This window comes from Notothenia rossii (genome assembly GCF_949606895.1).
Source record: "Notothenia rossii genome assembly, chromosome: 8".
In the NCBI taxonomy this organism is placed as follows: domain Eukaryota; kingdom Metazoa; phylum Chordata; class Actinopteri; order Perciformes; family Nototheniidae; genus Notothenia; species Notothenia rossii.
In genome coordinates this window covers 77,727,605-77,749,474 of record NC_136906.1, presented here as the reverse complement: position 1 = coordinate 77,749,474, position 21,870 = coordinate 77,727,605, and the positions used below count along the sequence as shown (strand labels likewise).

The 21,870-nt window shown below is 41.1% G+C and overlaps 4 protein-coding genes and 1 long non-coding RNA gene across 5 annotated transcripts; all 5 read left to right on the top strand.

Annotated features, from left to right (window-relative positions):
• The first annotated feature begins 50 nt into the window (after positions 1–50).
• On the top strand, positions 51–1,517 carry LOC307016043. Its single transcript, XR_013801733.1, has 4 exons — positions 51–153; positions 245–330; positions 821–927; positions 1,040–1,517. It is a non-coding gene; the product is annotated as an uncharacterized lncRNA (long non-coding RNA).
• Positions 1,518–2,957: 1,440 nt separating this feature from the next.
• On the top strand, positions 2,958–5,918 carry LOC307015855 (zona pellucida sperm-binding protein 3-like). Its single transcript, XM_079644778.1, has 10 exons — positions 2,958–3,418; positions 3,493–3,608; positions 3,698–3,801; positions 3,876–4,050; positions 4,464–4,581; positions 4,722–4,804; positions 4,886–5,055; positions 5,191–5,346; positions 5,467–5,532; positions 5,627–5,918. The coding sequence occupies exons 1-10, from the start codon at positions 3,044–3,046 to the stop codon at positions 5,791–5,793; spliced, it is 1,530 nt and encodes a 509-aa protein (XP_079500904.1). The 5' UTR covers positions 2,958–3,043; the 3' UTR covers positions 5,794–5,918.
• Positions 5,919–7,366: 1,448 nt separating this feature from the next.
• LOC307017278 (zona pellucida sperm-binding protein 3-like) lies at positions 7,367–9,597 on the top strand (the record flags this gene model as incomplete). Its single annotated transcript, XM_079646824.1, has 5 exons — positions 7,367–7,557; positions 8,117–8,234; positions 8,326–8,411; positions 8,901–9,007; positions 9,120–9,597. Coding segments are annotated over 5 exons (561 nt in total), but the record flags the coding sequence as incomplete, so codon positions are not given.
• A 1,430-nt stretch (positions 9,598–11,027) lies between these two features.
• LOC307015854 (zona pellucida sperm-binding protein 3-like) lies at positions 11,028–13,903 on the top strand. The gene is made up of 10 exons (XM_079644777.1): positions 11,028–11,496; positions 11,569–11,684; positions 11,774–11,877; positions 11,962–12,136; positions 12,549–12,666; positions 12,737–12,819; positions 12,901–13,070; positions 13,206–13,361; positions 13,447–13,560; positions 13,652–13,903. The coding sequence occupies exons 1-10, from the start codon at positions 11,125–11,127 to the stop codon at positions 13,882–13,884; spliced, it is 1,641 nt and encodes a 546-aa protein (XP_079500903.1). The 5' UTR covers positions 11,028–11,124; the 3' UTR covers positions 13,885–13,903.
• Positions 13,904–18,689: 4,786 nt separating this feature from the next.
• LOC307014970 (zona pellucida sperm-binding protein 3-like) lies at positions 18,690–21,613 on the top strand. Its single transcript, XM_079643257.1, has 10 exons — positions 18,690–19,161; positions 19,236–19,351; positions 19,450–19,553; positions 19,626–19,800; positions 20,213–20,330; positions 20,401–20,483; positions 20,565–20,734; positions 20,870–21,025; positions 21,111–21,224; positions 21,316–21,613. Exons 1-10 carry the CDS (start codon positions 18,790–18,792, stop codon positions 21,594–21,596), a joined length of 1,689 nt encoding a protein of 562 aa, XP_079499383.1. The 5' UTR covers positions 18,690–18,789; the 3' UTR covers positions 21,597–21,613.
• The last annotated feature ends 257 nt before the right edge of the window (positions 21,614–21,870 follow it).

The window sequence follows — 21,870 nt, the reverse complement described above, 5'->3', positions numbered from 1 at the left end:
CTTAAATTGCATTCAAATGTAATTTGTTTCGTCAGGTGCTTCAATGATGCCAAAGAGGAAGGATCAAATGCACTTTTCAATCCCAGAACAAGATCTTCTTCTCTTCAGCTGCAGCTCGCTGCCTTCCTGTTTCCCCAGGACACAAGGAACTCAGTGAGCCACTTCTATAACCTGAATGATTTTGTCATGTTTGGAAATGCTTCGAGGTTGTATAATGACATTTGTTTGGTCTCTCTTATATTAGATCTTTATCACTTGCCAGCTGAAAGCGACCTCTGAAATGCAGACGAGCAGCCCCACCAACAAGGCCTGCAATTATATAAATTCAAGGTGCTTTTATTACTTATTTGGTGAATTGTTGCTCTTTACTTTACTGTAATGTTGCAAAAGGTTTGTCAGTGTATCATTTACAAAGGCTCATGTTACAAATTCTCTATAAACCAAAACTGGTTCAAATGTTTGCTATTAATATTTCTTGCTGCTTAAGTAATCAAGTTACTTAATTAAGGAAACATGTATTTTTAATGAGGTCTAACGTTTACTGTAAATATAAGGATAAATACTTTCTAAAATGAAGTGTCCATGCTGTCTCTGTACAGCCAGATCAATGTAACAGTGATGCTTACCTCAGCATTTGGACTGAAACAGTACACGTGTGAGAGGAATGTGCTAAATGTAAGCTTTAAGAATATGTTAGAATGTTGACTCTGCCCATGGAGTATATGTATACAAATAAATGGCTATTATTTCAACATTGGATTTGGGTGTAAATTCAAAGCGAAAGGAAAACAATGATTTAATTCTGTATACTAATCATCAGATGGATAAATGTCGATGGCAGTGATGATGTGTGTCGATGTTGCGACGATACATGCTCCAGCAACTTCCTCACCGGTCATACAAACCTCGGAAGTCTGATCCCTGAAGGTAAACTGTAAATCCTACAGTCTTGTAACTCTCATAATCTGTGATCTGTTTGTGAAAACTGAACCAACTAAATATGATTTGACTCTCACTTTCATTTTTATTCATGTTTCAGATTTAGTGGCACGTGAAACTGTCACTCTGGGCCCTGTGATGGTTTTGCCCTACAAGTAGGCGAAGCACAACAATCCAGACAATAAAGGGTTCAATATGTGTCCATCTCTCACCCTCCCTGACCAAACTTCAGCACAATACTTATAGCTTAATACTAGCAAAACGATTATTTTAATGATTGTTGAGTAAGGAATGTTTATACAACATAAACATTAAAGAAACAAGGATGCTTAGTCTTTACTGTTAATACATAACGAGGCTCTAAACAAAGCCACACAACTGGTCTGATGAAACATCCCTACAGATCACACTGTATGAACATCACATGTTGTCAGCTGTCAGGATATCAGTGTTTGAAAGAGGAAAATAAAATGTGAATTTCTCTTACCTTCAAAAAGCTGAATGAAAATAAGAATGCATGCCAAGCTCGTCTTCATGGCCTTTTCAGTTATGAACTCACTAATAAATACTAAAGCTGACTCACATTGTACTCCTCCTATTTCCTTCAGTCTTTGTGAGGTGTTGTGGACAGCCTCACTTTATTTATTGTTCTTCACCTCTTGAGCAGGAAGGGGAAATCAAAGTAAGAACAGCCGTTGAAACGTTACAGTTGCACACACTGATGTTTAACTGAATTTCTGAACTGAATCAAACTCATCCACTGGATTAACACCACTAATGTATAAGATTACTCAAACAAACCCTTCTCAAAAAAAAAAGCTCAGTATTTGCTAGCGATATAAACATTGCTCCCCACGAAGTACTTTATAAATAACACTTTTGTATAGTATCATAGTAAGTCCTCTTATAGCGATCCTGTTGTGATATTATCAAGTGAGAAAAGAAGATATGATATCACTTTCATGATGTCTCACCGGATATGTCTGGAAGTGCAGGTCAGGAGAGTCATCAGCAGCAAAGGGGTGGATATATATTATAAGTTAGTGTCCTGTAAACATGTACGCCGGTACAGTCCGATTCAGAAGCTCTCATAAATAATAATATTTTTTTAATGCTTGGGTTGTGTTTTGAGCGCACCAAAAAAAAGTGCTATTCACATACAAGACAATACAATGTGTCCAAATATAAAGGACATAATAGGAAAGAGGTTAGGTCAATAACCCATGATAAGAATGGGTTTGCCTGATATGTCAGTGGTTAGAGCTGGCAGCCCATATTCAGCCACCGCTGCCTAGTCAACCAGTTTGAATCCTGAACCAGCCGAACATTTCTGGCATGTCCTCCCCTCTGTCTCCCCCTTTCAACTCTAACATCTCCAATAACGGCCCTCTGGACCGAAACAAACTAAAAAGTTTGAGCAGGAAAAACCAAATGGATCAAACTAAAATAACATAAAATATGTAGGCAACAGTACAGGGTGAACATCTGAAATGAATCATTAAGAATTTTGAACTTTATATTTCGTAAGTAATTTGATTTTAAGTATTTGGAGGCACTTTCTTTGTTTGAACTGCATGGATTGATTTGTATATGATATGTCTTGTGGTTCAAACATATAGATCAAATTGTATTTATGTAGCTCAAAATCACAAGTTTTATTTGATTTAGTCTGTACAGATCAACAAAACATGAATGATAGTTTAAAACATAATAAAATGACACCATAGACCACAATAATAATGTGATAGTACAAATGAAGGATCCAGGGGGATGTCAAAATGCTTCCTGATTGGTTTTCATGAACTGCACCACTGACATGTTATTTAAAATCCAAAGTAAAAAGCAATGAAGCAAATATATGCATATTTTAAACATGTGAAAACGCCCTTCCCCTCTCTCTCTATCAGCCTCGTGTTTTGAGTTCAGAGTGTGCAGCCAATGAAGCTGATGGGTGTCTGATTGGACGCAGGTGTGCTGCTCTGATGAGGATAATGATCGGCTAGAGTTTAAAAAGCTCCACCGCTCACACTGAACCATAGGCCTACTGTGAGTCAGTCAGGAAGACAGAGGGCAGCTGACCGGGTTCCTGTCATCAGTTTCACTTATGGAGGCCTTTCATTTTCAGGTTATCCTCCTTGTAGGACTCTGTGTTAGCGCCTCTGTTGCTTTCCCGCGCACACAAGATGCTTCGTCTCAGAGCCTTGCGAACACAGGCAGGTCAGAACTCGCGCGGCAGCAGCAGCAGCAGAAGTCTCTGGCTGAGGAACCGCAGCAGGTGAATACCATCAGAGTGACCTGTCATCCAGACTCTTTGGAGATTGTTATCAAAGCCGATATGTTTGCCGTTGGAGCTCCGGTTGATGGTGACGAGATACGCCTTGGAGTAGAGACCAACAACCAGTACTGCAGAGCTACAGCGTCTTCAGCAGATGAGTACAGTATCAGTGTTGGACTTGTGGAGTGCGGCACCAGACACTGGGTAACTTTAAATATATTTCATTTCAAATTTAATTCATTATAGCTTCTAGTTTTAAACACGTCTACTCTCCACAGGTAACTGAGGACTCTCTGATCTACACAAACCTGCTCATATACTCTCCTGAGGCTTCTCCATATGGTGTTGTTCGAATGGATGAGGCTGTAATTCCAATTGAATGTCATTACGAAAGGTCTGTCTCTTGTTTTTAAAGCTCACACTGTAAAAATCTTTGAATGATATCTGTTTAGTTTTTTTTAATGCATGTTTTCTGTTTCTTAGGAAGTACAGTTTGTCCAGTTCTTCACTCATGCCTACCTGGATCCCCTTCACGTCGACCCAGGCTGCAGTGGAAATGTTGCAGTTTAACTTGAGAATCATGACAAGTGGGTTTTGATAATTTCTCCTGTTATGCGTTGTCATGTCTCTATTTGCACTCATTTTTTCTGTCCGTGTGCAGGTGACTGGCAGCACAAAAGAGGCTCTAATGTGTTTCATCTCGGTGAGCCCATCAGCATCGAGGCCTCGGTCAGAATTGGGCATCACATTGGGCTCCGAGTGTTTGTGAGCAGCTGCGTGGCTACACTGAGCCCTGACATGCACTCCAGCCCCAGGCATGCCTTCATTGAAAATGGGTAAGGCTGCAAATTGCTAAATGGCAAAAAGCAAATTCTTTTTCTGACACTAGAGTGAGCTGTTTAATGTGTAAGGCTCTTCAAGTGGTTTAATTCAGAGGAGAGCAATGCTGACTCCAGTGACAGGTTAATAAAAGATCAGTGCTTTTAGTGTCGTCTTCAAGTTAGCCGTTAGCTAAGGCTAGCTGCGGTTTGCTTTAATCTTTGGTATTCTAGTTCCTTTCTGTGCCAATATTGGCAAATACACAGGTCAGATTTGTGCAGTTCTGACTCTAAAGAATTACTTCCAGAACTTGTCTATACGACTAGAAATGTTAGTAGTGGAGTTGCATTGTGGGTAATGCAGACTCTGGTTATAGTAGTAGTCAATGAGTGCTAATTTAGTGTGCGGCTTTTGTTTTTCCTCATCATAGGTGCTTTGTTGACTCTCAGCTTCCAGGCTCAAGGTCTCAATTCTTAGCCAGGACACAGGATGACAAGCTCCACATGTCCATTGATGCCTTCAGATTTTATAATGAGGACAGAGGGGAGGTGAGGCTCTATTCTACTATAAGTGTCTTTGGGTCGAGAAAAGCGCTATATAAATCCCCCTTATTATTATTATTATTATTATTCAATTGCCTTAAACATGATTGTGTGTGCATGTTTCCCAACACCTGCTTTTCTCATAGCTCTACATCACATGTCACCTGAATGCTGTGCCAATAAATAACACGGATGCACCAAACAAGGCGTGCACTTTTGGGAATGGAAGGCAAGTGAGATCCAGTCTAAGATATGTCAAATTACACACAAAAAACAAGGTATTGGTGCTGAGTGTTTTTTAATTGATCAGATGGAGGTCCGCTGATGGTAAGGACTACTTATGTGGGCAATGCAAAAGACCACTTGAAGTTGAGCAAACTCCCAGTAAGCCCAGCAGCCCGAGCAAGTTTAGGCCTCGAGGGTTTGTGAAGCCAGAAGAGCGTGAACCCCTCTGGAGGAGCAGACTGAAGACCAGTACAGGTTGGGAGCATGTAGAAACTTGTATGATTTAATATTGGCTGCAGATGTCGTCATAATGATCAATTTTGGCATAGGTTTTAGACATGATGATGGCTGGGTAACTGAATTAACACGCATTGTGCTGGTTTGTGTTAGGGTGGGAACATCAGGCCAGAGTGGGTCCGATGATGGTTTTGCCAGCCAAGCCGAAAAGCCGGCCAATACCTGCAGAGGGGCTTTCTTCCATTCTTGATCAAACCAGCAGATCTACAATGTATGGCAGCCAGTGGAGGAGTGGAATAAACAGAGTTGGTAAGTCAATACCAGTGTTCAATTATTCTTTGTTCATTTGAAGCCTTTAAAAAAATCTCTAAATTGAGATTAAAATGGCCCATAATTAAATCTAAATGTTGGCTTGTTTTTCTGTCCAAGATCAGAGGAAAGGACTGCTTCCTGATTCTGCGCAAGATGAAGAAGAAAAAAATGGAACAGACAAAGGTTAGATGTGAAAAGTCTTAACACTTTTTTTTTTTTTTTTTAATGGCACTCTGGAATGCATCTTTTACATAACACATTTCTTCTGCGACTACAGATGCTGAGGAAGTTCCTGAACTTCTAGGAAAAACCTCTCCTGTGACCCACCTGCAGTCGAAGGCAGCAGTGCTGAACAGTACCCACACAGCGGTGCTCCATGAAGTCCTCCAAACTGCTGTGGTTAATGTGGCTGTGCCCCCACTGTCCAACACCACTGCAACATAATCTGACCTTTCTGAAACAATGGACCCAGAGAGATAATAAATTATTCAAATTTTAATTTGTTTGCTTTTTAATGTTGCAATACACAAGGAAAACTGATGACCTGCTCACAGCTAAAAACAATTAAATGCAAACAAAATTGTTTCCTAAGTAGCCAAAGTATTCCATATAACAGTGTTACGGCCCGCCCCCTACTCCGTGGTAGTGGCTCGTGGGGAGACCCTGCGACATAAAATAAAACACACAACGTCCAGTACTTAACAGCAATCATTTGTTTAAATGTACAGCCGTTACTCACACAGGCCAACGCCGGTCAAACGAACAAGGTCTGGAGGACTGGCCAAAAGAAACAAAAAGGAGGGAGCCTGAGCCAGCCACGCCACGGGCCGTAGGACCCAGAGCTTCCCTCCCCTAACCAGAAATCTAACAAAACGCTACGGGAAACTAAATAAAGCCACGAAAACTAGACTACCAGGTCCTCCAGGATACACGTCATAACACAACAGCAAAGAGGTCTACAGATCAAGAACAGCAGAGATCGTCCACAGACAGTCTTCCGGCATAAAGATAGGCGACCGATCTTTCTCCTCCAGTCTCTCCTTATAACCCAAACACCTGGGCACATGCGGAGCCAGGGGCAGACCAGGCGCACTTTACCTCAAGGACCAGTGTGTATGATATAGTGGCATCTAGCAGTGATGTTGCAGATTTGAACGGAAAACCCCTCACCTCTCAATTTCCAGGCATGTTGGAGAACTGGAGTCTTTTTTAAATATATAATTTATGTATCTTTTTAAAGGAATATCACCCACTAAAGACAATGTGGTCATTAGTTCCTTACGTTGAATTCTCAAATCATACATAAACAGTGTATTTCGCAGGGCAATTTCTTTCTTTATTTTTTAGTACACGACTGGATAAATGGGTCTTTGATTTTCCTGCACAAGTTTAAGACATTGTCAATGGATGTTTTGCTTTTCTTAAATGCGGCCATTTTAATTAGAAAAAAAAACACCCGTCGTAGTTTAATACAAAATGAACATTCATGTGAAATATAGTATTCCTTATTTATAAGTTAGAGCATTTTTTCAACCAATAAAGAAACACTCGATTACAGTTTCAGAACTCATTACAGAATAAGTGAGTGAGACTGACCGTTGAGCGACCCGACCAAGCAAGGAGGCAGAGCGTCCAAAAATATAACCCGACGTGGGCATTTATTAAAATAATGTGCACAAAGTTCACAGCCTCAATCCTGCTGTTCTCCGTGAACACATCCTGCAGCCACAAAGATCTCACACACACTACCAGCCTTCACACAGACAGGGAAAACGGAGCCTAAATACCGATACACTAATTAGCACAACAAGACACAGGTGAGGGGCGAGGAGACAACACAGGGCACCAGGTGCACACAATCAGCTACAACATACATGGGGAACAGGGAAGTTGTCAATATACCTCACACAGTACAATGATTATGTCCACGTGAGCTCTTGTAACGGCGTCTCGTCGTTACAATGAGTATAAGCAGAAACACAAATGTGTTGACTTCAATCACAGTAAGTGATGCTTGTGTTTAATTGTAGAGGACTGGACAGGAGAGACGCTCACCAGTGTCTTCTACACCGGAGACCTCCTGCACCTCGAGGCCTCTTACAGCGGTCCTGATGCGGGACACAGACGCCTGTTTATCGACGGCTGTGTCGCCGCTCTGTCTCCTGACCCGAGATCAGCCCCCAGATATTACTTTATCGAAAACCATGGGTAAGAGAAGCTCAGAATATATGATACTGATAATTGGCTCTTAAAGGTGACCTATCATGCAAAATGCACTTTTGTGCGTCTTTTCTACATGAATATGTGTCCCCGGTGTTCCAGGGAACTCACCAAGTGTCAGAAAACACAACCCTCTCTATTTCCCTCCATACCCAAATCTCTTAAAAAGGGGCTGCAACGGATCTGATACAGACTGATCCAGATTTGAACACTTCTATGACGTCACAGAAGTGGCACTACGGCTATTGGGCCAACTCCACCAATCAGGAGGAGACAGCCACGGACATTGCCGTTGGAAAGCGCTGGAGACGCTGTAGTACATATGCCAGGCCTGTAGATGGTGCTGTTCTCACAGAATCAGCCCATGCAAAGACAGTGTTAAATTGAGCGAAATGAGGAATGGCTAAAATGCATGATCGGTTTGGTATTTTGAAAAATAAAAAGTATAAATATGTCTTTTATATAGGTATGGCCCTACACTATATTATTCAAATATAGCATGATAGGTCCACTTTAGATTGCATTCAAATGTAATTTGTTTCGTCAGGTGCTTCAATGATGCCAAAGAGGAAGGATCAAATGCACTTTTCAATCCCAGAACAAGATCTTCTTCTCTTCAGCTGCAGCTCGCTGCCTTCCTGTTTCCCCAGGACACAAGGAACTCAGTGAGCCACTTCTATAACCTGAATGATTTTGTCATGTTTGGAAATGCTTCGAGGTTGTATAATGACATTTGTTTGGTCTCTCTTATATTAGATCTTTATCACTTGCCAGCTGAAAGCGACCTCTGAAATGCAGACGAGCAGCCCCACCAACAAGGCCTGCAATTATATAAATTCAAGGTGCTTTTATTACTTATTTGGTGAATTGTTGCTCTTTACTTTACTGTAATGTTGCAAAAGGTTTGTCAGTGTATCATTTACAAAGGCTCATGTTAAAAATTCTCTATAAACCAAAACTGGTTCAAATGTTTGCTATTAATATTTCTTGCTGCTTAAGTAATCAAGCTACTTAATTAAGGAAACATGTATTTTTAATGAGGTCTAACGTTTACTGTAAATATAAGGATAAATACTTTCTAAAATGAAGTGTCCATGCTGTCTCTGTACAGCCAGATCAATGTAACAGTGATGCTTACCTCAGCATTTGGACTGAAACAGTACACGTGTGAGAGCAATGTGCTAAATGTAAGCTTTAAGAATATGTTAGAATGTTGACTCTGCCCATGGAGTATATGTATACAAATAAATGGCTATTATTTCAACATTGGATTTGGGTGTAAATTCAAAGCGAAAGGAAAACAATGATTAATTCTGTATACTAATCATCAGATGGATAAATGTCGATGGCAGTGATGATGTGTGTCGATGTTGCGACGATACATGCTCCAGCAACTTCCTCACCGGTCATACAAACTTCGGAAGTCTGATCCCTCAAGGTAAACTGTAAATCCTACAGTTTTGTAACTTTCATAATCTGTGATCTGTTTCTGAAAACTGAACAAACTGAATATTATTTGACTCTCACTTTCATTTGTATTCATGTTTCAGATTTAGTGGCACGTGAAACTGTCACTCTGGGCCCTGTGATGGTTTTGCCATACAAGTAGGCGAAGCACAACAATCCAGACAATAAAGGGTTCAATATGTGTCTATCTCTCACCCTCCCTGACCAAACTTCAGCTCAATACTTATAGCTTAATACTAGCAAAACGATTATTTTAATGATTGTTGAGTAAGGAATGTTTATACAACATAAACATTAAAGAAACAAGGATGCTTAGTCTTTACTGTTAATACATAACGAGGCTCTAAACAAAGCCACACAACTGGTCTGATGAAACATCCCTACAGATTACACTGTATGAACATCACATGTTGTCAGCTGTCAGGATATCAGTGTTTGAAAGAGGAAAATAAAATGTGAATTTCTCTTACCTTCAAAAAGCTGAATGAAAATAAGAATGCATGCCAAGCTCGTCTTCATGGCCTTTTCAGTTATGAACTCACTAATAAATACTAAAGCTGACTCACATTGTACTCCTCCTATTTCCTTCAGTCTTTGAGGTTTTGTGGACAGCCTCACTTTATTTATTGTTCTTCACCTCTTGAGCAGGAAGGGGAAATCAAAGTAAGAACAGCCGTTGAAACGTTACAGTTGCACACACTGATGTTTAACTGAATTTCTGAACTGAATCAGACTCATCCACTGGATTAACACCACTAATGTATAAGATTACTCAAACAAACCCTTCTCAAAAAAAAATGCTCAGTATTTGCTAGCGATATAAACATTGCTCCCCACGAAGTACTTTATATATAACACTTTTTTATAGTATCATAGTAAGTCCTCTTATAGCGATCCTGTTGTGATATTATCAAGTGAGAAAAGAAGATATGATATCACTTTCATGATGTCTCACCGGATATGTCTGGAAGTGCAGGTCAGGAGAGTCATCAGCAGTAAAGGGGTGGATATATATTATAAGTTAGTGTCCTGTAAACATGTACGCCGGCACAGTCCGATTCAGAAGCTCTCATAAATAATAATATATTTTTAAAGCTTGGGTTGTGTTTTGAGCGCACCAAAAAAGTGCTATTCACATACAAGACAATACAATGTGTCCAAATATAAAGGACATAATAGGAAAGAGGTTAGGTCAATAACCCATGATAAGAATGGGTTTGCCTGATATGTCAGTGGTTAGAGCTGGCAGCCCATATTCAGCCACCGCTGCCTAGTCAACCAGTTTGAATCCTGAACCAGCCGAACCTTTCTGGCATGTCCTCCCCTCTGTCTCCCCCTTTCAACTCTAACATCTCCAATAACGGCCCTCTGGACCGAAACAAACTGAAAAGTATGAACAGAAATGGATCAATCTAAAGTAACATAAAATATGTAGGCAACAGTACAGGGTGAACATCTGAAATGGATCATTAAGAATATAGTTTTGAACTTTATATTTCGTAAGTCATTTGATTTTAAGTATTTGGAGGCATTTTCAATACTTTCTTTCTTTGAACTGCATGGATTAATTTGTATATGATATGTCTTGTGTTTCAAACATATAGATCAAATTGTATTTATGTAGCTCAAAATCACAAGTTTTATTTGATTTAGTCTGTACAGATCGACAAAACATGAATGATAGTTTAAAACATAATAAAATGACACCATAGACCACAATAATAATGTGATAGTACAAATGAAGGATCCAGGGGGATGTCAAAAATGCTTCCTGCATGGTTTTCATGAACTGCACCACTAACATGTTATTTAAAATCCAAAGTAACAAGCAATGAAGCAAATATATGCACATTTTAAACATGTGAAAACGCCCTTCACCTCTCTCTCTATCAGCCTCGTGTTTTTAGTTCAGTGTGCAGCCAATGAAGCTGATGGGTGTCTGATTGGACGCAGGTGTGCTGCTCTGATGAGGATAATGATCGGCTAGAGTTTAAAAAGCTCCACCGCTCACACTGAACCATAGGCCTACTGTGAGTCAGTCAGGAAGACAGAGGGCAGCTGACTGGGTTCCTGTTATCAGTTTCACTTATGGAGGCCTTTCATTTTCAGGTTATCCTCCTTGTAGGACTCTGTGTTAGCGCCTCTGTTGCTTTCCCGCGCACACAAGATGCTTCGTCTCAGAGCCTTGCGAACACAGGCAGGTCAGAACTCGGGCAGCAGCAGCAGCAGAAGTCTCTGGCTGAGGAACCGCAGCAGGTGAATACCATCAGAGTGACCTGTCATCCAGACTCTTTGGAGATTGTTATCAAAGCCGATATGTTTGCGGTTGGAGCTCCGGTTGATGGTGACGAGATACGCCTTGGAGTAGAGACCAACAACCAGTACTGCAGAGCTACAGCGTCTTCAGCAGATGAGTACAGTATCAGTGTTGGACTTGTGGAGTGCGGCACCAGACACTGGGTAACTTTAAATATATTTCATTTCAAATCTGATTCATTATAGCTTCTAGTTTTAAACGTCTACTCTCCACAGGTAACTGAGGACTCTCTGATCTACACAAACCTGCTCATATACTCTCCTGAGGCTTCTCCATATGGTGTTGTTCGAATGGAAGAGGCTGTAATTCCAATTGAATGTCATTACGAAAGGTCCGTCTCTCGTTTTTAAAGCTCACACTGTAAAAATCTTTAAATGATATCGGTTTTTTTTTTTTAATGCATTTTTTTCTGTTTCTTAGGAAGTACAGTTTGTCCAGTTCTTCACTCATGCCTACCTGGATCCCCTTCACGTCGACCCAGGCTGCAGTGGAAATGTTGCAGTTTAACTTGAGAATCATGACAAGTGGGTTTTGATCATTTCTCATGTTATGCGTTGTCATGTCTCTATTTGCACTTAGTCATTTATTTATTTTCTGTCTGTGTGCAGGTGACTGGCAGCACAAAAGAGGCTCTAATGTGTTTCATCTCGGTGAGCCCATCAGCATCGAGGCCTCGGTCAGAATTGGGCATCACATTGGGCTCCGAGTGTTTGTGAGCAGCTGCGTGGCTACACTGAGCCCTGACATGCACTCCAGCCCCAGGCATGCCTTCATTGAAAATGGGTAAGGCTGCAAATTGCTAAATGGCAAAAAGCAAAGTCTTTTTCTGACCCTAGAGGGAGCTGTTTAATGTGTAAGGCTCTTCAAGTGGTTTAGTTCAGACGGGAGCAATGCTGACTCGAGTGACAGGTTAATAAAAGATCAGTCCTTTTTAGTGTCGTCTTCAAGTTAGCCGTTAGCTAAGGCTAGCTGCGGTTTGCTTTAATCTTTGGTATTCTAGTTCCTTTCTGTGCCACTATTGGCAAATACACAGGTCAGATTTGTGCAGTTCTGACTCTAAAGAACTACTTCCAGAACTTGACTGTAAGACTAGAAATGTTAGTGGTGGAGTTGCATTTTGGGTAATGCAGACTCTGGTTATAGTAGTCAATGAGTGCTAATTTAGTGTTGCATCTTTTGTTTTTCCTCATCATAGGTGCTTTGTTGACTCTCAGCTTCCAGGCTCAAGGTCTCAATTCTTAGCCAGGACACAGGATGACAAGCTCCACATGTCCATTGATGCCTTCAGATTTTATAATGAGGACAGAGGGGACGTGAGGCTCTATTCAATTGCCTTAAACATGATTGTGTGTACATGTTTCCCAACACCTGCTTTTCTCATAGCTCTACATCACATGTCACCTGAATGCTGTGCCAATAAATAACACAGATGCACCAAACAAGGCGTGCACTTTTGGGAATGGAAGGCAAGTGAGATCCAGTCTAAGATATGTCAAATTACACACAAAAAACAAAGTATTGGTGCTGAGTGTTTTTTAATTGATCAGATGGAGGTCCGCTGATGGTAAGGACTACTTATGTGGGCAATGCAAAAGACCACTTGAAGTTGAGCAAACTCCCGGTAAGCCCAGCAGCCCGAGCAAGTTTAGGCCTCGAGGGTTTGTGAAGCCAGAAGAGCGTGAACCCCTCTGGAGGAGCAGACTGAAGACCAGTACAGGTTGGGAGAATGGAGAAACTTTTATGATTTAATATTGGCTGCAGATGTCCTCATAATGTTCAATTTTGGCATAGGTTTTAGACATGATGATGGCTGGGTAACTGAATTAACACGCATTGTGCTGGTTTGTGTTAGGGTGGGAACATCAGGCCAGAGTGGGTCCAATGATGGTCTTGCCAGCCAAGCAGAAAAGCCGGCCCATACCTGCAGAGGGGCTTTCTTCCATTCTTGATCAAACCAGCAGATCTACAATGTATGGCAGCCAGTGGAGGAGTGGAAGAAACAGAGTTGGTAAGTCAATACCAATACAATCTCTAAATTGAGATTAAAATGGCCCATAATTAAATCTAAATGTTGGCTTGTTTTTCTGTCTAAGATCAGAGGAAAGGACTGCTTCCTGATTCATCATCGACCCAAAACCAGGTGGACGTTCTGACTTTAGCTTCTGTGCAGAATAAAGATGAAGAAGACAAAAATGGAACAGACAAAGGTAAGATGTGAAAAGTCTTAACTCTTTTTTTTTTTTAAATGGCACTCTGGAATGCATCTTTTATATTAACACATTTCTTCTGCGACTACAGATGATGATGCTGAGGAAGTTCCTGAACTTCTAGAAGAATCCTCTCCTGAGGCCCACCTGCAGTCGAAGGCAGCGGTGCTGAACAGTACCCACACAGCGGTGCTGAACAGTACCCACACAGCGGTGCTCCATGAAGTCCTCCAAACTGCTGTGGTTAATGTGGCTGTGCCCCCACTGTCCAACACCACTGCAACAGAATCTGACCTTTCTGAAACAATGGACCCAGAGAGATAATAAATTATTCAAATTTTAATTTGTTTGCTTTTTAATGTTGCAATACACAAGGAAAACTGATGACCTGCTCACAGCTAAAAACAATTACATGCAAACAAAATGGTTTCCTAATTAGCCAAAGTATTCCATGTAACGGTGTTTGGGCCCGCCCCCTACTCCGTGGTAGTGGCTCGCGGGGAGACCCGCAACATAAAAGAAAACACACAACGTCCAGTACTTAACAGCAATCATTTGTTTAAATGTACAGCTGTTACTCACACAGGCCAACCGGCAAACGAACAAGGTCTGGAGGACTGGCCAAAAGAAACAAAGGAGGGAGCTCGAGCCAGCTACACCACGGCCGTAGGACCCAGAGCTTCCCTCCCCTAACCAGAAATCTAACACAACGCTACGGGAAATTAAATGAAACCACGAAAACTAGACTACCAGGTCCTCCAGGATACACGTCATAACACAACAGCAAAGATGTCTACAGATCAAGAACAGCAGAGATCGTCTACAGACAGTCTTCCGGCATAAAGATAGGCGACCGATCCTTCTCCTCCAGTCTCTCCTTATAACCCAAACACCTGGGCACATGCGGAGCCAGGGGCAGACCAGGCGCACTTTACCTCAAGGACCAGTGTGTAGGATATAGTGGCATCTAGCAGTGATGTTGCAGATTTGAACGGAAAACTCCTCACATCTCAACTTCCAGGCATGTTGGAGAACTGGAGTTTTTTTTAAATATATAATTTATGTATCTTTTTAAAGGAATATCACCCAGTAAAGACAATGTGTGCATTAATTCCTTACGTTGAATTCTCAAATCATACATAAACAGTGTAGCATTTTGTAGTTTTGTTTATTTTTTAGTACTTTATTGGATAAATGGGTCTTTGATTTTCCTGCACAAGTTTGTTAAGACATTGTCAATGGATGTTTTGCTTTTCTTAAATGCGACCTCCATTTTAATTAGAAAAAACCACCCGTCATTGTTTAATACAAAATGAACATTTATATGCGAAGTATAGTATTCTTTATTTATAAGTTGGAGCATTTTTTCAACCAATAAAGAAACACTCAATTACAGTTTCAAAACTCATTACAGAATAAGTGAGTATCAGCAGAAACACAGAAATGTGTTGACTTCAATCACAGTAAGTGATGCTTGTGTTTAATTGTAGAGGACTGGACAGGAGAGACTCTCACCAGTGTCATCTACACCGGAGACCTCCTGCACCTCGAGGCCTCTTACAGCGGTCCTGATGCGGGACACAGACGCCTGTTTATCGACGGCTGTGTCGCCGCTCTGTCTCCTGACCCGAGATCAGCCCCCAGCTACTACTTTATCGAAAACCATGGGTAAGAGAAGCTCAGAATATATGATACTGATAATTGGCTCTTAAAGGTGACCTATCATGCAAAATGCACTTTTGTACGTCTTTTCTACATGAATATGTGTCCCCGGTGTTCCAGGGAACTCACCAAGTGTCAGAAAACACAACCCTCTCTATTTTCCTCCATACCCAAATCTCTTAAAAAGGGGCTGCAACGGATCTGATACAGACTGATCAAGATTTGAACACTTCTATGACGTCACAGAAGTGGCGCTACGGCTATTGGGCCAACTCCACCAATCAGGAGGACACAGCCACGGACATTGCTGTTGGAAAGCGCTGGAGACGCTGTAGTACATATGGCAGGCCTGTAGATGGTGCTGTTCCCACAGAATCAGCCCATGCAAAGACAGTGTTAAATTGAGCGAAAATGAGGAATGGCTAAAATTCATGATCAGTTTGGTATTTGGAAAAATAAAAAGTATAAATATGTCTTTTATAGTTATGGTCCTACACTATATTATTAAAATATAGCATGATAGGTCCACTTTAAATTGCATTCAAATGTAATTTGTTTCGTCAGGTGCTTCAATGATGCCAAAGAGGAAGGATCAAATGCACTTTTCAATCCCAGAACAAGATCTTCTTCTCTTCAGCTGCAGCTCGCTGCCTTCCTGTTTCCCCAGGACACAAGGAACTCAGTGAGCCACTTCTATAACCTGAATGATTTTGTCATGTTTGGAAATGCTTCGAGGTTGTATAATGACATTTGTTTGGTCTCTCTTATATTAGATCTTTATCACTTGCCAGCTGAAAGCGACCTCTGAAATGCAGACGAGCAGCCCCACCAACAAGGCCTGCAATTATATAAATTCAAGGTGCTTTTATTACTTATTTGGTGAATTGTTGCTCTTTACTTTACTGTAATGTTGCAAAAGGTTTGTCTTTGTATCATTTACAAAGGCTCATGTTACAAATTCTCTATAAGCTAAAACTGGTTCAAATGTTTGCTATTAATATTTCTTGCTGCTTAAGTAATCAAGTTACTTAATTAAGGAAACATGTATTTTTAATGAGGTCTAACGTTTACTGTAAATATAAGGATAAATACTTTCTAAAATGAAGTGTCCATGCTGTCTCTGTACAGCCAGATCAATGTAACAGTGATGCTTACCTCAGCATTTGGACTGAAACAGTACACGTGTGAGAGCAATGTGCTAAATGTAAGCTTTAAGAATGTTTTAGAATGTTGACTCTGCCCATGGAGTATATGTATACAAATAAATGGCTATTATTTCAACATTGGATTTGGGTGTAAATTCAAAGCGAAAGGAAAACAATGATTAATTCTGTATACTAATCATCAGATGGATAAATGTCGATGGCAGTGATGATGTGTGTCGATGTTGCGACGATGCATGCTCCAGCAACTTCCTCACCGGTCATACAAACTTCGGAAGTCTGATCCCTGAAGGTAAACTGTAAATCCTACAGTTTTGTGACTTTCATAATCTGTGATCTGTTTGTGAAAACTGAACAAACTAAATATGATTTGACTCTCACTTTCATTCATGTTTCAGATTTAGTGGCACGTGAAACTGTCACTCTGGGCCCTGTGATGGTTTTGCCCTACAAGTAGGCGAAGCACAACAATCCAGACAATAAAGGGTTCAATATGTGTCCATCTCTCACCCTCCCTGACCAAACTTCAGCTCAATACTTATAGCTTAATTCTAGCAAAACGATTATTTTAATGATTGTTGAGTAAGGAATGTTTATACAACATAAACATTAAAGAAACAAGGATGCTTAGTCTTTACTGTTAATACATAACGAGGCTCTAAACAAAGCCACACAACTGGTCTGATGAAACATCCCTACAGATCACACTGTATGAACATCACATGTTGATGTCAGCTGTCAGGATATCAGTGTTTGAAAGAGGAAAATAAAAAGTGAATTTCTCTTACCTTCAAAAAGCTGAATGAAAATAAGAATGCATGGCAAGCTCGTCTTCATGGCCTTTTCAGTTATGAACTCACTAATAAATACTAAAGCTGACTCACATTGTACTCCTCCTATTTCCTTCAGTCTTTGTGAGGTGTTGTGGACAGCCTCACTTTATTTATTGTTCTTCACCTCTTGAGCAGGAAGGGGAAATCAAAGTAAGAACAGCCGTTGAAACGTTACAGTTGCACACACTGATGTTTAACTGAATTTCTGAACTGAATCAGACTCACCCACTGGATTAACACCAGTAATGTATAAGATTACTCAAACAAACCCTTCTCAAAAAAAAATGCTCAGTATTTGCTAGCAATATAAACATTGCTCCTCACGAAGTACTTTATAAATAACACTTTTGTATAGTATCATAGTAAGTCCTCTTATAGCGATCCTGTTGTGATATTACCAAGTGAGAAAAGAAGATATATCACTTTCATGATGTCTCACCGGATATGTCTGGAAGTGCAGGTCAGGAGAGTCATCAGCAGCAAAGGGGTGGATATATATTATAAGTTAGTGTCCTGTAAACATGTACGCCGGCACAGTCCGATTCAGAAACTCTCATAAATAATAATAATTATATATTTTTAAAGCTTGGGTTGTGTTTTGAGCGCACCAAAAAAGTGCTATTCACATACAAGACAATACAATGTGTCCAAATATAAAGGACATAATAGGAAAGAGGTTAGGTCAATAACCCTTGATAAGAATGGGCTTGCCTGATATGTCAGTGGTTAGAGCTTGCAGCCCATATTCAGCCACCGCTGCCTAGTCAACCAGTTTGAATCCTGAACCAGCCGAACATTTCTGGCATGTCCTCCCCTCTGTCTCCCCCTTTCAACTCTAACATCTCCAATAACGGCCCTCTGGACCGAAACAAACTGAAAAGTATGAACAGAAAAAACAAAATGGATCAATCTAAAATAACATAAAATATGTAGGCAACAGTACAGGGTGAACATCTGAAATGGATCATTAAGAATTTTGAACTTTATATTTCGTAAGTAATTTGATTTTAAGTATTTGGAGGCACTTTCTTTGTTTGAACTGCATGGATGGATTTGTATATGATATGTCTTGTGTTTCAAACGTAGATCAAATTGTATTTATGTAGCTCAAAATCACAAGTTTTATTTGATTTAGTCTGTACAGATCAACAAAACATGAATGATAGTTTAAAACATAATAAAATGACACCATAGACCACAATAATAATGTGATAGTACAAATGAAGGATCCAGGGGGATGTCAAAATGCTTCCTGATTGGTTTTCATGAACTGCAACACTAACATGTTATTTAAAATCCAAAGTAACAAGCAATGAAGCACATATATGCACATTTTAAACATGTGAAAACGCCCTTCACCTCTCTCTCTATCAGCCTCGTGTTTTGAGTTCAGAGTGTGCAGCCAATGAAGCTGATGGGTGTCTGATTGGACGCAGGTGTGCTGCTCTGATGAGGATAATGATCGGCTAGAGTTTAAAAAGCTCCACCGCTCACACTGAACCATAGGCCTACTGTGAGTCAGTCAGGAAGACAGAGGGCAGCTGACTGGGTTCCTGTTATCAGTTTCACTTATGGAGGCCTTTCATTTTCAGGTTATCCTCCTTGTAGGACTTTGTGTTAGCGCCTCTGTTGGTTTCCCGCGCACACAAGATGCTTCGTCTCAGAGCCTTGCGAACACAGGCAGGTCAGAACTCGGGCAGCAGCAGCAGCAGAAGTCTCTGGCTGAGGAACCGCAGCAGGTGAATACCATCAGAGTGACCTGTCATCCAGACTCTTTGGAGATTGTTATCAAAGCCGATATGTTTGCGGTTGGAGCTCCGGTTGATGGTGACGAGATACGCCTTGGAGTAGAGACCAACAACCAGTACTGCAGAGCTACAGCGTCTTCAGCAGATGAGTACAGTATCAGTGTTGGACTTGTGGAGTGCGGCACCAGACACTGGGTAACTTTAAATATATTTCATTTCAAGTCTGATTCATTATAGCTTCTAGTTTTAAACACGTCTACTCTCCACAGGTAACTGAGGACTCTCTGATCTACACAAACCTGCTCATATACTCTCCTGAGGCTTCTCCATATGGTGTTGTTCGAATGGATGAGGCTGTAATTCCAATTGAATGTCATTACGAAAGGTCTGTCTCTTTTAGTTTTTTTAAAGCTCACACTGTAAAAAATCTTTGAATGATATCTGTCTCTTTTTTTTTTTAAATGCACGTTTTCTGTTTCTTAGGAAGTACAGTTTGTCCAGTTCTTCACTCATGCCTACCTGGATCCCCTTCACGTCGACCCAGGCTGCAGTGGAAATGTTGCAGTTTAACTTGAGAATCATGACAAGTGGGTTTTGATCATTTCTCATGTTATGCGTTGTCATGTCTATTTGCACTCATTTTTTCTGTCCGTGTGCAGGTGACTGGCAGCACAAAAGAGGCTCTAATGTGTTTCATCTCGGTGAGCCCATCAGCATCGAGGCCTCGGTCAGAATTGGGCATCACATTGGGCTCCGAGTGTTTGTGAGCAGCTGTGTGGCTACACTGAGCCCTGACATGCACTCCAGCCCCAGGCATGCCTTCATTGAAAATGGGTAAGGCTGCAAATTGCTAAATGGCAAAAAGCAAAGTCTTTTTCTGACCCTAGAAGGAGCTGTTTAATGTGTAAGGCTCTTCAAGTGGTTTAATTCAGACGGGAGCAATGCTGACTCGAGTGACAGGTTAATAAAAGATCAGTCCTTTTTAGTGTCGTCTTCAAGTTAGCCGTTAGCTAAGGCTAGCCGCGGTTTGCTTTAATCTTTGGTATTCTAGTTCCTTTCTGTGCCACTATTGGCTAATACACAGGTCAGATTTGTGCAGTTCTGACTCTAAAGAACTACTTCCAGAACTTGACTGTAAGACTAGAAATGTTAGTGGTGGAGTTGCATTGTGGGTAATGCAGACTCTGGTTATAGTAGTCAATGAGTGCTAATTTAGTGTTGCATCTTTTGTTTTTCCTCATCATAGGTGCTTTGTTGACTCTCAGCTTCCAGGCTCAAGGTCTCAATTCTTAGCCAGGACACAGGATGACAAGCTCCACATGTCCATTGATGCCTTCAGATTTTATAATGAGGACAGAGGGGAGGTGAGGCTCTATTCAATTGCCTTAAACATGATTGTGTGTGCATGTTTCCCAACACCTGCTTTTCTCATAGCTCTACATCACATGTCGCCTGAATGCTGTGCCAATAAATAACACAGATGCACCAAACAAGGCGTGCACTTTTGGGAATGGAAGGCAAGTGAGATCCAGTCTAAGATATGTCAAATTAGACACAAAAAACAAAGTATTGGTGCTGAGTGTTTTTTAATTGATCAGATGGAGGTCCGCTGATGGTAAGGACTACTTATGTGGGCAATGCAAAAGACCACTTGAAGTTGAGCAAACTCCCGGTAAGCCCAGCAGCCCGAGCAAGTTTAGGCCTCGAGGGTTTGTGAAACCAGAAGAGCGTGAACCCCTCTGGAGGAGCGGACTGAAGACCAGTACAGGTTGGGAGCATGGAGAAACTTGTATGATTTAATATTGGCTGCAGATGTCCTCATAATGTTCAATTTTGTCATAGGTTTTAGACATGATGATGGCTGGGTAACTGAATTAACACGCATTGTGCTGGTTTGTGTTAGGGTGGGAACATCAGGCCAGAGTGGGTCCGATGATGGTCTTGCCAGCCAAGCAGAAAAGCCGGCCCATACCTGCAGAGGGGCTTTCTTCCATTCTTGATCAAACCAGCAGATCTACAATGTATGGCAGCCAGTGGAGGAGTGGAAGAAACAGAGTTGGTAAGTCAATACCAATACAATCTCTAAATTGAGATTAAAATGGCCCATAATTAAATCTAAATGTTGGCTTGTTTTTCTGTCTAAGATCAGAGGAAAGGACTGCTTCCTGATTCATCATCGACCCAAAACCAGGTGGACGTTCTGACTTTAGCTTCTGTGCAGAATAAAGATGAAGAAGACAAAAATGGAACAGACAAAGGTTAGATGTGAAAAGTCTTAACTCTTTTTTTTTTTTAAATGGCACTCTGGAATGCATCTTTTATATTAACACATTTCTTCTGCGACTACAGATGATGATGCTGAGGAAGTTCCTGAACTTCTAGAAGAATCCTCTCCTGAGGCCCACCTGCAGTCGAAGGCAGCGGTGCTGAACAGTACCCACACAGCGGTGCTGAACAGTACCCACACAGCGGTGCTGAACAGTACCCACACAGCGGTGCTGAACAGTACCCACACAGCGGTGCTCGATGAAGTCCTCCAAACTGCTGTGGTTAATGTGGCTGTGCCCCCACTGTCCAACACCACTGCAACAGAATCTGACCTTTCTGAAACAATAGACCCAGAGAGATAATAAATTATTCAAATTTTTATTTGTTTGCTTTTTAATGTTGCAATACACAAGGAAAACTGATGACCTGCTCACAGCTAAAAACAATTAAATGCAAACAAAATGGTTTCCTAATTATCCAAAGTATTCCATATAACGGTGTTACGGCCCGCCCCCTACTCCGTGGTAGTGGCTGGTGGGGAGACCCGCAACATAAAAGAAAACACACAACGTCCAGCACTTAACAGCAATCATTTGTTTAAATGTACAGCCATTACTCACACAGGCCAACCGGCAA